At 35.4% G+C, this 15,502-nt stretch overlaps 1 protein-coding gene across 1 annotated transcript; it reads right to left on the bottom strand.

Annotated features, from left to right (window-relative positions):
* Nucleotides 1–527: 527 nt before the first annotated feature.
* On the bottom strand, nt 528–12,576 carry LOC104212966 (subtilisin-like protease SBT3.9). Its single transcript, XM_070163848.1, has 13 exons — nt 12,479–12,576; nt 12,306–12,363; nt 11,149–11,157; nt 6,084–6,175; nt 5,180–5,277; nt 4,875–5,030; nt 3,834–4,177; nt 3,397–3,732; nt 2,781–2,860; nt 2,378–2,678; nt 2,100–2,168; nt 1,755–1,941; nt 528–1,102 (listed from the first exon to the last, which is right to left on the bottom strand). The coding sequence occupies exons 1-13, from the start codon at nt 12,574–12,576 to the stop codon at nt 528–530; spliced, it is 2,403 nt and encodes an 800-aa protein (XP_070019949.1).
* Between the last annotated feature and the right edge of the window lie 2,926 nt (nt 12,577–15,502).

Here is a 15,502-nt window from a genome sequence, read left to right as displayed (position 1 = left end):
AGCATATATATAGTTTTTAGGCTTTTCAACTTTTATGACAGTGATTAATATAGGCTCTTGTTCTTTATCCCTGCCAGCAATTTCATTAACAGTTTGTAGTTTGTCACTAGAAATTGGAGAAATATATAATATCTTTAAATAGGTTTATTATGACTTAAATATGGTTTCAGATTAGATGAACTTGGAACTGCGTAAAAATGAGAAATATTTCCAAGTCTTCTACCCATATGGAATATTGTCTAGAGTATCGACTTGCAGGCGGCAGGAACAATACAGAATCATAAACTACAAAACAGCACAAATAATCTTCGATATTTCAGAAATGTTGAAGTCGTTCTTACTTGTTGATTCTTCACTTCTCTATCTAATTACATCAACCGAAAAAAAAAGGAAAAGAAAAACATGAAGAAAACGAACTAAGAGGGAGGGGGTTTGAGCAACAAGCGCACTATACACCTTTTTCTCCTAACAAATTGCGTGTCATCACTCCATGCCGCACTTCTAAAGCAAAATCTTTTTTCTTTAATTTACACATCTATTTGCTTAGGAATTCTAACAAAATGCTTGCCATCACTCCACGCCAAACTTCCAAAGGTAAATTTAGTACTACTTTGGTGAGTAGATGTGATTTTGACCTCAAAAGAAATCTTCTTTGCCTTGGCGTTAAACTTCAAGACATGTGGACTTACTTTAATAGCAGTATTTCTCGGAGGTTTAACCAATACTTTGTATATAGAGTTGACATTTCCAACATTGGTAACAGTTCTCTTGACAGAAACTGAGTTCTTGAGATTTGGAATAGATATTGAAGGGAGATTCAAATCCAACCTAGAAGGGACTTTTTTCGGACATACAATGCCTCCTGCTGCTGTTGAATTTTTGCTAGAGGATAAATATGTAGTTGCATTATAAACCATATCATTACTATAACCTAAGCTACAAAGATAATTCAAATAATCATCTTTATCCATGTCATAGACTAAGCCAGGATCTGTTGCTCCATTTGGATTACAAATTCCACCTCCGAAATCAAATGGATCAGCTAGTTTGTCTCCTGTTCCTTCTAAAAAGATTTCAGATGTATATGTGTCCTCGTTCCATGCTACACGTACAGTTAAAATATTTGTTATTAGATCTGATGTAGCCAAAAGATAAAAAAGCTAGTTGAACTATATACCGTTTTTATCAGTCTTATTATAATATGTTTATGCCAAATGTTCCAAAGTAGAATTACTTTAATTTGTTTACAGAAATGTAGTATCATAGTCAAAATAAAAGTTATCTTAGCATAAGATTGAGATTTCGATGAATAGATATTGAATTTTTTTTTTTTACACCATTAGGGTATGTAATTTAAAACCATATGAAAAGATGTTTAAAAGAAGGAAAGACTATGTATTTCAAGTTTAACTTATGTATGCAGACGGTATAAATTTGTTTTTGCATTGTCAGATTTAAAGTAATCTATAATAAATAGATAATTATTTATAATAAGCTTAATTTGCTAACCTAGAAAACTTAGTAAACAACATGTTGTAAATAGGTTAAATACACTGACAGTGCAAAAATAACGCATCTATGTTACCCTATTTTCTCAATGAAACAATATAAGATATGAGTTTAGGTTATAAGTTTTTTTAACAATGGTTAACTCTTCATACTAGATAGTTTAAAATGATAAACTTATAATTATAACAAGTTGAACTGCATATATAGTATAAAAATATTATCTACTTAAATGCATAAGATATTACAAGTAGTCACAAGTGCGGATTTGATTGTTGCAGGAGACCAATTAGGATGTGCAACTTTGAGGAGTGCAACAATTCCTGAGACGTGAGGGGTTGCCATAGATGTTCCTGACTGAAGTTTGAATCCATTGTCTCCAGAGCGAGGAATAAATGTTGCGAGTATATTTACACCAGGAGCAGCAACATCGGGCTACAACAATATTCGGTAAATTAAACTTATAAATAGGAAATAATTAAAGAAAACAATTAAACATAGAAATGGTTATATTAAGACTTAAGAGACCCTTGTTGACGTATATTCTTTGAAAGCAGTTTTCATGTCAAAACAATGTATATTTATATATTTACCTTCAGAATTTCTGGGGTAAAGGAATTTGGGCCTCTTGATGAGAACTTAGGCACCTTTAGGACTGCCTTCTACCCTCAAGAACTTCAGATCGGCCCAACTTAATCATAGGATCTTGGTTACTGTTGCAAACAGAAAAAGTCATTGCGCGGTTATATAACAACTAAAGGTGCTTTGATAAGATATATACAAGTCATTTACTAATTTCTTTTTCTATAGAATATTTGATGTAATGCTTATTTTCAGGACCCAAGAAGTCATACAAAGATCGATAAAAAACAGGAAGAAGAAAAAAAGAAGGAGAAGGAGAAATATTATATGCATACTTCGATTTACAATTTATAAAATAATCATCAATTTGGTTTCCTTGCTCGAAATCAACGGCAATAAATGGTATAGGGACAGCAAAAGTTTGATTGAAGTCTTCGATTCCATCAAGAGGGGGCATAGCATAAATAAAAGCCGAAACTCCTGTATTATTTAGTGCTATCAAATATCCAAAAATATCCGCTTTAGTTTGCGAGAAAAGCATGACAACTTTTCCTTTCACTTCATTGGCAATAGACATGAAGTCTTTAGGACTGCAAATGGAAAATGAAATTGTTAACAAAATTAAATAATCAAAAGGTAAAATGGTAAGGGCTTAGTACTTGTAATCTGTATTATTGTATGATAAAATATACATTTCACTTACTTTGTTATATAGCCGAAAGACCAAAGGAGCAAAGCCACTCCTTCCCTTCCCTTTAATAAGTCCTTGACCCTACAATCACTCAAATTATTTTAAATGTCCATACTAGTAAGTACAAGAAAAAACTGAAAAAGTAATAATCAATTTAGTGACCAAAGTTTTAACTGATGAAAATAACAATAACTATTATGGGTCTATCCCAAGCAAGATAGAGTAGGTTATATGAGTTCTTGTTATTCATGATGCAACAAATGAACAAAACTCCTCCCAAGGACGGACAATATCATATAAAAAAATTATTTCGCTAGCATTATAGAAGTTCTCTGCCTATACTTTTTACTAGCATATAAATCTCTAGCACATACACATTCATATACACAAAGACATTATTTGACAAATCTACCTGTATGATTAAAGATTAATCTCACAATTGATGTTGCTTATATAGATACTTTTCTTCTTTTGTGCCCTATTTCACGCTAAGTTTGAATAGATTCCAAAAGTTATAGGTTCGATACAACTTTCTTTCATATTTTAAGCCTATCTCATCCCATTTTAACACTTACACTAAAAATGATAAAAGTTTTAACATAACAGAAAAGCCTTACTAATATTGTCTTGTTGTTGCCAAGTGTTAAAGGAGTAACAATTTGTGTATCGTCGTTGCTAGCAGCAACCGTAATAAGCCATGGAGAAGTATTGACGATTGTGTTTGAGTTAGGTCCATTATTTCCTCCACCAGCAACAACAGATATGCCATGGGATACTGCATGAAAAGATCCTATGCCCAATATACTTTCAGCATGAACTTCAGCTACGGTGGCAGGACCACTACCAAGAGATGCTGATAATATATCAACCCCGTCTCTTATGGCATCATCAATAGCAGAAAGAAAATCAGCACCATTACAAGAATACACACCTTTCGCGTCTCTCCAGAATACCTGTTAAAAACATAAGTAATAATATTAAAAAAGTAAACAAAAATATTTTCTTTTTGTTATTTAAGCTTTTAGCTGAAATGGTCATACGCTTCAAACAATACCTTATAAATAGCTAATCGTGCAAGTGGTGCTCCTCCTTGTATTGTCCTCATGTTAAGATCATAGTATTCAAGATTGTTAACATAAGAACCAGCAACTGTGTAGGCAACATGTGTACCATGTCCAGTGTTATCTAATGATGATAAATTATATAATTGCCTGACCGTTGTCTCGTTTAGTTTCCTTTCTTCCATCAATCCCTTTATGTACCAACGAGGTCCAATGATCTTTCTGTTACAATGTTTTGTGGCATTGAAATTTCCTTCAGATATGCATTTACCTTTCCATCGAGATGGAATCGGACCTAGTCCCTCATCGTTAAAAGCTTCCGAATCTCCCCATATACCTACAAAAAGTTGGTTCTTTTTAGAGTTAAAGTACTCTATGTTGCTCGGATCCTATAAACATGCTGCTGTCCCGTGTTGGATATATTCTTCAATCTGTATTTATATATGGAGGATCCAATATAGGTATGGCCATATCTTTGGAGGATCGAAACAGCATATTTCAAAATGCATAGTGTTAGTATAAAACATATTTATACTATCCGAGCATATACAATTAAATCTTCTACTCCCTCCGTTTCAATTTACGTGAACCTATTTGATTGGGCACGAAATTTAAGAAAAAAAAGACTTTTGGAATTTGTGGTTCTAAAGAAGTCAAAAAGGAGTCCAGAATATTTATGTGGTTATAAAAACTTCTAAGGATAGAATTATAAGTTAAATCTCTGATGTCTCGCCTGCCTGCTTGGTTATAGGGCTATGAGTGAGCAGGGCTTTTGAAAATAGAGAGGTAGAGCACCTAGGAGCTAAATATTAGAAGAGCGCCCTCTCCTTTCTTCGGGAAATCGCTAAATTGTTACCAAATGTAGAAAGGGGTTATTTTTTTCGGAGCGGACCAAAAAGGAAATAGGTTCACATAAACTGAACAGGGGGGAGTACTCTTTTTAGTATGAACATTAGCTGGGCCAAATTTTCTTTGGGGGATAGAAAAATTAAAATAAAACAGTAAGGACAAAGGAGAAAACGCAAGATGTAAACCTGAATCTAAAACGCCAATGATTATTCCATTACTCTGGTTTGTTTTGTTCAGAGGATTGTTGGGGTTATTCTTAGAAAGACCCAAAAAATCCCAACTCCTTGATGTATGAGTCTCGTAAACATGATTTTGTATAACTCGAACCACACCAGGTAATTCTGAAATGCAAAGAAAGTATATCAACTAAGTGAAGAATGACGGAAATCTTAAATATATATCGAGAAATTATTTTCTTCTATTTCGTACAAAAAAAGAAAGTTTGTGCTAGTATTTTAAGGTAAAATGTGTGATAGTGAAAATTAAATACCTCCAATTTGTTTGGCCTGACAAGCAGTGAGCATAGCAGCAAACCCAGAGAAGCCATGTCTATAGCTATACACCATCAGTTTTTTGGCTTCTTCCTTGCTGCATAACCAAAATACACGAGTTTAAGCTTTATATAGTAAAGTCACTTATAGACAAGTTTCTTCTCACGTGCATGTTAAAACAATAAATTTAATATACATATAATTATAGGCAGAAATTAATTAAATGATTATATCGCGTTAATTATCAGAATTAGGATTAAAATAAATAATGGTATAATATGTAAACTTTCTTAAGTTGCAATTTTGTTTCTATAATATTAATCTAATACATAAACTTAAAATTCTTAAATATCGCTTGGATCGTCGAATAAAAATAATTGCAGATAAATGAGTTTGATAATTTTTTTTTTTTTTTGTAATTATGTTACTTTTTCATAAGATACAAATATTAAGTATAATCTTATCTTATCTAATATTTTTTATATACAATATTCTTGGTGTATGTTCCCTTCTACCGATATGATTGCTTTGTCACTACTAGAACTCAGGTTATTGACATCAAAGTTCATGCACTTTTTGATTTCTTTAATAACAAGAATTCAATACGATAGGAAAAAGTGAATGGAAAAATGGCAAGGAAAAAAAAACATGAGAAAATGAGAATTTATAACTACTATAATTAATCTCTAAAAGAATGTTTATTTTTGGAGAATGATCAAGGAAAGATATATTGATCGGCTACTGAAGGAAACCATTATTTAGTAAGGAACTTTGTAAAAATAGTAACTAATATACAAAACATCACACATTGATTGTATGAATATCTTTACATATTGTAGTGCAAAAATGATATCATCCTATATGTAATAGACATGCTTATTAACATAATATATATATACATACCTCCCAGCCACTTGACCTAAAAAGTCATGATATGAATCAGTGATAAGTTCATGGTCATCATGTGGCTTGTGACCCAAGTAGACGATGTAAAGCTGTAGATCGATACAAAGAGATACAATCAATAACAGAAACACAATCATTATGATATCAGTATTAGTTGTTCTTCATGGTCATTGCCACACCTCCTTTTTTACTAGACCCCTTGGAAGGGTGTATAAGAGAGTTTTTTCCAACTTAAAGTGACAATCGAAATGAGATTAATTTATTTAAAATTCAGAGTCGCCACTTAGGATAATTATGGTGTCCCAAGTCACCGGTTCAAGTCCTGAATCGAGGAAAAGATTGACTCTGTATTACAGTCTGCGAACACAGAAATCCGGATAAGAAATTCTGTTAACCCGGGAGAAGGTTTTAGGAATTTTCGAGTTTCGTGATTCTAGCATGATCGCTCAACTGTTATTATTGGTCTATTATCTAATTTTAGTGCACTTTTAAACCTATGTGCATTTCAACCTTAAACCGCTTTGAATTATTATAAGGAAGATTTCAACGTTATACAAATCACGCCCTTGGATCACGCCACATGAAATGCACCCGTGATCCGCGACGTATTTTATTTAACATTGTTGAGATTTGGATTTGGGTCACATAAAATGCACACCCGAGTTTAGGAAGGTAATTTAAATTACGCGCCTAAAGCAGCTACGCGTTTTCAACTTTGCGAGGGCCATAGAAAATTCGCTAAATGGCACGCCTCGGGTTCTAAGGATAGAAATATTAATTAAATGAGGGCCATGCATTTTTAAATTGTATTGGGCACGACACGCCTCGATTCATTTCTAACCAAAAGGAATTAACTCATGATGGACGTAAACTATATTCTATTTAATGGCGCACCTCGAAACTACTTTAAGATTCTGATTAATTAAGCATTAAAGAAATGGAGATTTGTTCAAATGAGGTGAATGGGCCTTGGTCAATACGTACTAGTAACCAAAAAATGGGGCATAAGGGGGCGAAAAAGGATCCAAGTCCTATTCACAAGTATTTGGGCCCAAGATGATCCTAATTTCAGAGCCCTGGAGCTACCACAAACGGGACTTAACATCGAGCCTTCACAGCGTACAAGTAGTGATTGAATTAGCAAAAGATCGAAGTAACTCCAAATAGCCAGTCACGGAACCACCACATACACAACAACTTTAATTCATCCTTTAATTGACCAATGGATAATCACATGAAGCTTTAGCAATGCCATGATTGTGAAAACAATTAGGGGTCCAATTCTTGAGAAACTATACAACATATGATTCTAAACTTTCAAATCCCTAAATTAACTTGAAATGCTGATATTTAAACCTTAATTAAACCTCACATTGACAAAACTTGTAGAATTTAAAACCATGATCTTAAAACAACCAAATCTGCTCAATTGACATGCAAGCAATAGTAGACAACCAGTGAATCATTTCAACATAACTAAGCTAACTTGAATTTCCCCTAATACTGATAGTCACCGAACCAGTAAATTAGAATCTGGTTCTCCCATGAATTCCAGAAAATCTTACTAAAGCTTTCAACATAATCATTGGACATTTTAAACTCATTTAGAAGCAAATGGAAACACAGAACATGCTTGCGAAATACTTCGAACCATACTGATCTCAAATAAGAATCATACATACATGTCCAATTACCCATACATACAACTACTGAACATACACAACATTAAATGTGCAGGTGATAGCTTAGATAACATCTAAAACTACATATCTATTATAAAATGTTAAAGCAGTAAGAGAAACAGGGGAAACTAAGTTCAAATGTTGTCTGTATTCAATCAGCATTCCACCCAATTTACATGTTCAACAATCACTCGTTATTCATGGGCTAAGGAGGTACCCGGTAACAAACATCAAAACAAAAGGAGAAAAACTGAGTTGAGATCAGAACAGAAACAGCAGAAATCGACAGCAACAACAACACATCCCAAATTCAGCAAAAGAAACCAGAAAATTGATTTACAATCCAATGGAATAGTAACCAGGCGACAGAACTCAACCCAGAACTTTCAAAAACAGATTTAAACCATTTCTTCGATATCAAAGAGAAAATCAGAAACTGTTTCGAAATGTCAAAAACCTCCAGATTCAATGGAAGATCAATGGAACAGTAGTTCCTTTGTAGTATATTGTATTTTCTGGGAATTTGTAACTTTTTCAAAATCTCTTCATTATTTCTTTTAGTATTTTTCAGAAAATGTTCTTCTTCCTTTCCAGTATTTTCAGAATCTCTCATCTCTTTTTCTTTTTACTCTCTCAATTCTATCTGTATTCAGAGTCTCAGAATGTTCTTCCCCCTAAAACCTCTCAAGTTCAACCTTTAAATGGGCATTCATTTTAGTGTATTCTCCATTATCAATTCCACTTTTCATTTCTTAAATCATCCACTCAATTATCCACTCAATTAGTGCAATCCTAACCCTACTATCAACTATAAACTTCTTAAGTAGGTAAACACTTGAATTAAACTTATATTAATCAGTCGATATTATACACATTTAAACAAGAATTAACTAAACTCAAACTAATCCTTAATTTGACTGACTAAACATTAAACGAGATACAATTTCATAGTATTAAAATAAGGTGATATCCCAATTATATGAAACAAATTTACAAAACCAATCTTAAAGAAACAACAGTGAACATAAATAATTAACACCAAAGAACTGATCGAATTTCAATTGAAATTGACCAGAAAAAAGAAAAAAGAGACGAGGAAAACGAATATCAGAATAATACTAATAAGAATAGTCATAAAAATAGGAACGAACTTACCCTACACTTGGACTTGCAACTGATAATCCAGTTTGGTCCCCAAATAATGTCAATCATTTGTTCTTTTCCAAGAACAAACGAGCAGCATTATTTTGTGACTGAACCGTCCTGAATACTTGAGAAAACTTGAAGGAGTAGTCTTGCATGTCTGAATTTGGCTTTGGGCTTTTATGGCTCAAACCCTAGATTTAAAATTCAAAGGGTTCAGGCCATGTTCGAGGGAAACGGAGTAAGGATTTGGGAAGAGGGGGTCTTGATGATCATGAGGTGTAATTTTGGAGGTGTTTGGAGGTGGTGGCGGCTAGGGTTCATATCTTCGAATCAATATTCGAAGAGTTCCCGGGGTGTTCGAAGAAATTGGAGCAGGGATTTGGGAAGAGAAGGTTGTGACGGTTGTGGGGTGTAATTTTCAGACAGGTTGGGGCGGGCGCCACCACCGGAAGGCGGTGGGGAATGGTGGTGGCTGGTCTCTAGGGTTTGGGTTAGATTAGAGACGAAGAGGGGGTTCTGAGGGGTGGGGGTCGTTTGGGGTTTTGGTATTATTAAAATGGGGGGATTAATGTGAACCATTGGATGATAAAAATCCAACGCTTGTGATCAAGTGGGCACGAAACAGGGTCGTTTGGAGTAGCAACTAGGCAGACCGGGTATGGGAACGAGTCGGGGCTGGTTTTGGATGGGTTTCGCCTGGTTTTGGGTTGGACTGGGGTAAAAAATTGGTTTGGGCTTGGGGATTAAATTGAATAGGCCCAAAATTCTTCTTCCTTTCTATTTATTTTAAAACTATTTTTCTTCTCAAAATTAATTAAAATCCTAAATTGATCCCTAAATAACATTATTCCACCAAATTAACTTAATTATCTCTAGATAATAATTAACCCAATTAATTAAATACCAAATTAAAAGTAAAAATACTAAAATTCAAGACTAAAATTAAAAAGCAAAAAAAAAAAAAATATTTTTTTGTGATATTTTCCATTTTATAAAACACCTAATTATTAATTAATTCCAAAATGTCAAATTAAATCCTAAATGCAATTACAATATATTTTTTTGTATTTTTTATTAATTAAATAAAATAAACAGGCATAGACAATATTCACACAATAACAGAAGACGCCACTAAAATCCACAAAATTGCAAATAATAAATAATAAAAAAAATTATTTTGTTTTAAATTTATGGGAGTAATTCATATAGGGCAAAAATCATGTGCTCACAGCTTCCCCTCTTTGCCCGAAAACATGAAGAGTTTTCGTGCAAAGATAAAATGAGCGAATACGAGCGATTTTTGCCCTTTTGAATACTCCGTGGGAAGCATTTTTTTTTTTGAAAGATTTGACCGATCCTCTGCTTCAAAGGCTTCCTACATATCCTTGGCTATAAAGGAATCAGGTCAATGTAGTTCGGAATGTTTTAGTAGCTGGGACTACCATGAAGCTGTGGTTTCACTGTTACTGTTGTTGATGCTGCTGATACTGCTTACTGACCTCCTTATCACACCATGACAAAATGAAGAAGCTAGACTAAGCTATGATCTATGCTTTACAAAGATTTATTTTCAAACTTGATCTTATGACTACTGTTGCCTCGTTGATTTGTATTTCCCTCAGAAGTTCCTTTGTGGCTGGCTTGAATGGTATTTTGTGAAATGCTTTCCCTTTTTCTCCATGTGGGTACTTGATTGTTGAACCTTTTGAATGTCTTCCTTTAACTATTGTTTCCTTTCCTCTGTTCTCTAGGCGGGCTCCTGATTACTTGAAATTTGAATTGTATTCCCTTGCTCTCCAGGTGGGATCCTGATTGCTTGAACTTGAGTTGTTGCTCCTTGTTTTCCAGGTGGGTTCCTGATTGACGAACTTGCATTGCTTCTTCCCTTGGTTCTCCAGGCGGGCTCCTGATTACTTGAACTTGAACTGTACTCCCTTGTTCTCCAGGTGCGCTCCTGATTGCTGATACTTTAACTGTTGTTCCTTGTTCTCCAGGTAGATGCCTGATTGCTGATATTTCAACTGTCTTTCCTTATTCTCCAGGTGGACGCCTGATTGCTGATATTTCAACCGTCTTTCCTTGTTTTCCAGGTGGATGCCTGATTGCTGATATTTCAACCGTCTTTCCTTGTTCTCCAGGTGGATGCCTGATTGCTGATATTTCAACTGTCTTTCCTTGTTCTCCAAGTGGATGCCTGATTTCTGAAACTTGGTCCATCTTCTTCTTGAAACTACTTTTCTTTGACTTGTTCTCCCTTGTTCTTCCAGGTGGGCGCCTGATTACCAATACTTGTGCCAATCTTCCTTGAAACTTGATTTGTTTTCCCTTATACTCCAGGTGGGCCCCTGATTACTTGGTCATACTCTGCTTTTTATCTTTAATATCCGTGTTGTTCTTCCCTGTTCTTCAGACGGGCATCTGACTTCAGCAAAATAGACAACACCAAAGAAAATTTTCTGCCCCAGTTTGGTAACCGGGCGCATCTATGAGTGTTAATTGAATCCTTTTACCAAATATCTCTAACAATCTGCAAGCTATATCCTTTTATCCAAGAGGGTCCTGAAAATCTCTAATAAGTTTCCAAAGCTACATCATATTTTTAGAGGTATGACTTTCGTCGAATCTTGTTATCTAAGACAGCCTTAAAGCTACATCCCATTATCCAGGAGGGCCCTAAAATTTCGAATTAAATCTTATCTTACGAATGACAATTTCAACACGAAATCGTACTGTCTTATAACAACACTTACTTATCTAATGGAATGCTTAAAATTACGTCCCATTATTCAGGTGGATCCTGAAAACTCTTATGCGGACTTTGAAGCCAACTTATATTCCTTTTGGTGCACATTTGTCCTATATTTACTACTTATGATTGTTTTGGATTTTAACCTAGGTCTCATTTTCCAGGAGGGTCCTGAAAATCTCCAATTGAGTCTTGTCTTAAAAAATGAAAAATTAAAACCAACTTATATTTTCACAAAGTAGAGCTTATGCTAGATATTTTACTCATGAATATTTCGAATTAAAGCTAAGTCCCATTATCTAGGAAGGTCCTGAAATTTTCAAATTAAATCCCATTATCCAGGAGGGTCCTGAAATTTCGAATTAAAGCTTATCTTAAGAGTGAAAATTTTACGGCTAAATTATATTACCCTACAACAGAACTTATGCTAAACCTTGTTATCTAATGAAAATCTCAAAGCTAGGTCCCATTATTCAAGAGGGTCCTGAAAACTCCTAATTGAATCATATCTTAAACATGCAAACTTTGAAACTAACTTATATTCCTTTGGGGTACATTTATGCTATATTTTGCTATTTACGATTGTTTTGATTTTTAAACTAGGTCCCATTTTCCAGGAGGGTCTTGAGAATTCTGCAATCAAACCTGGTTGGTACTTGTTCTCCTTACGGATGATTTCCTAAAACAAATGCCATCTTTGTCCCTGTTTCAAATCAAAGAAAATCTTGTCAGTTTAAAACATGGTGGTTAGTTGTGGCATTCTTGCTGGGGGTGATTTTCTTTTTGCTAGGCTTTGCTTCATTCCGACTTCCTTGAACATGGTCCAAGGATTGTTTTGACCTTCTAACTGATCCTTAACTGCAGGATCCCCAACTGTTGTTCTCCATTTCTGACCTTTCTGTCTGAACTCGTACATCTCTCACGATATTATTGAACCATTTCACCGATTTAACTATTGCTTACACCCTATGTCCTACTTTTCATCATATTATCTCTGGCATGTCCTAGCCGCATTTTGCTTTGTGCAATTTCGAAACTGGTAGTACACTTGACATTCCTTCTTATTTGTTGAAACAAGGCTAACCTTGGAAGATATTTAGAGGAGTAAAATTAATAGCAATGAAATGCAACGATTTTGAGAATTAAGAATAAAGAAGAAAATCCAAATTTGGATGACTGCTGGAGATAGAAAAAGAAACTTATCTGAGTGGAGCTATTGGCACCAATGATCATGGTATGCATTTTGGATTAATCAGCCCAGTCCATTTAACCAATCTCATTTCCAATTGTTTTACTTTGTGCTCCAAGATTTCCACAACCCAATTTTTACTTTCCGCCAACTTACGGACCTTGTTCGACTTGCAGTGCCCTGAAGGGTTTTCACCGACAAACCTCTCTCATTTGTTTATTCCTCAATTCCTTGTCGCCTCATGGTGCCTGCGAAGGTTTTCACCGATAAGACTCTCTCATTTTTACTTTCTCTCAGCTTTCGTCACCTCATGGTGCCCATGAGGGTTTTCACCAATAAGACTCTCATTTTTTTATTTCTCTTGCTTAAACCGGAGTGTTGCCCTTGATATGAATTCTCTTTACTTTCTTGATTTGGCATATCTCGAAGACTGATTGGGAGGTCTTTCTTTGGACAGCAATGTGGGTTCTTGGATATGTTTGGAAAGAAAAGGGTATTGAAAAGGCTCCAAACATCTCAAATGGGTTAGAATTATAACTTTTGGAATCAGATTTCTTATCACAATCACAACTTCTGCCCCAATTTTTTGCTTGGGGGTATTTTGATATTTTATTTTACTATGACTGAGCCGTGAGGCTGCCTACATATCCTTAACAGAAATCAGGTCAAACATAGTTCACAGCTGAATTTCTTTGTTTTCTTGTACTTTCTCTTTTCGCTTCTTTTCTTTTCTCTTTTTTCTTTTCTTTCTTTTCTCTCTTTTATTTTTTCTTTCTTTTCTCTCTTTTTTCGTTATTGATTCCAAAAGAGGGGTATGAAAGAAATAAATAAGGCTCAAAAGGGGGAACAAAGGGTAAAGTGTTTAGATAGCAGAACAAATTGCCTTCATCATTTCAATCTTCGACATAATGCCAAATACAAACAATCAACAATTATACCAAAGAAATCATACATAATATCTCTTGACTGTATTAGAATTTATAGCCGTGTCTACGCATTTTCCTTCGATATCTATTAAATATAAAACACCATTGGAAAATACTCTGGTTACAATGAATGGCCCTTGCCAATTCGGGGCGAACTTGCCTTTTGCTTCAGCCTGATGTGGAAGGATACATTTCAGCACTTGCTGACCCACTTCAAACTTTCGGGGACACACTTTTTTGTTGTATGCTCTTGACATTCTCTTTTGATATAACTGGCCATGACACACTGCTGTCAATCATTTTTCATCAATCAAGTTCAACTACTCCAAACGGGTTTTGACCCACTCATCATCATCAATCTCAGCCTCAGTGACAATCCGAAGGGACGAGATTTCAACTTTTGCAGGTATTACTGCTTCAGTGCCATATACCAACAAATAAGGAGTTGCACCTACTGAAGTACGGATAGTAGTGCAATAACCCAACAGCGCAAATGGTAATTTTTCGTGTCAATGTCTCGACCTTCTACCATTTTCCGAAGTATCTTCCTTATGTTTTTGTTGGCTGCCTCGACTGCTCCATTCGCCTTGGGATGATATGGGGTAGAATTGCGATGTGTAATCTTAAACTGTTGACATACCTATTTCATCAAATTACTGTTAAGATTAGCACCATTATCCGTGATGATCACCTATGGGATTTCGAATCGATATATGATATTTGAGTGAACAAAATCGACCACTGATTTCTTGGTCACCGATTTAAAAGTTTTGGCCTCAAACCACTTGGTGAAATAATCAATGGCTACCAGAATGAATCTGTGCCCATTGGATGTTGCTAGCTCAATTGGTCCAATGACATCCATACCCCAAGCAACGAAGGGCCATGGTGCGGTCATTGTGTATAACTCGGATGGCAGAGAATGAATTAAATCTCCATGTTCTTGGCACTGATGACATTTGCGCACAAAACTGATACAATCTCGCTCCATAGTGAGCCAATAATAAACTGCTCTGAGAATTTTCTTTGCCAGCACATATCCGCTCATATGTGGTCCGCATACTCCCGAATGTACTTCGGACATGATAGCCGTGGCTTGTCTAGCATCTATGCATCTTAACGATCCAAGGTCTGGAGTTCTTTTATACAAAACTCCTCCACTTAAGAAAAACCCACTTGCCAACCGTTGAATTGTTCTATTTTGATCCCCCGTGGCTTGCACTGGATATATCCCCATTCTGATGTACTTCCTGATATCGTGGAACCACGGTTCACCATCAAGTTCTTCTTCTACCATGTTACAGTAAGCATGTTAATATCGGACTTGAATATGCAGAAGATCGACATAAGCCTTGTCCAGATGGTGCAACATTGATGCTAAGGTAGCCAAAGCATCGGCAACCTCATTATGGACCCTCGGAATATGCCTGAACTCCACTGATCGAAACCGTTGACAAAGATCATGCAAACATTGTCGGTACGGTATGAGCTTCAAATCTCGTGTTTCCCATTCTCCTTGAATTTGATGTACCAGAAGATCCGAGTCTCCCAAGACCAAGACTTCTTGTACATCCATGTTTGCAGCTAGCCTTAAACCCAAAATGCATGCCTCATACTCAGCCATATTATTGGTGCAATAAAACCGAAGCTGAACCGTAATAGGATAGTGATGCCCTGTTTCAGAAATAAGCACAGCCCCTATTACAACTCCTTTCATATTGGAAGCC

The sequence above is a fragment of the Nicotiana sylvestris genome, chromosome 12 (genome assembly GCF_000393655.2).
Source record: "Nicotiana sylvestris chromosome 12, ASM39365v2, whole genome shotgun sequence".
Lineage (NCBI taxonomy): Eukaryota > Viridiplantae > Streptophyta > Magnoliopsida > Solanales > Solanaceae > Nicotiana > Nicotiana sylvestris.
This window is presented reverse-complemented; position numbering and strand designations above follow the sequence as displayed.

Excerpts from the sequence above, each read along its gene's own strand:
- LOC104212966 (XM_070163848.1), bottom strand. The coding sequence starts at position 12,576 with ATGTACGAGTTCAGACAGAAAGGTCAGAAATGGAGAACAACAGTTGGG. Across the intron at positions 12,364-12,478 it reads CAAAACAATCCTTGGACCAT|GGACAAAGATGGCATTTGTT; the intron begins GTTCAAGGAAGT and ends GATTTGAAACAG. Across the intron at positions 1,942-2,099 it reads TTACCCCAGAAATTCTGAAG|CCCGATGTTGCTGCTCCTGG; the intron begins GTAAATATATAA and ends ATATTGTTGTAG.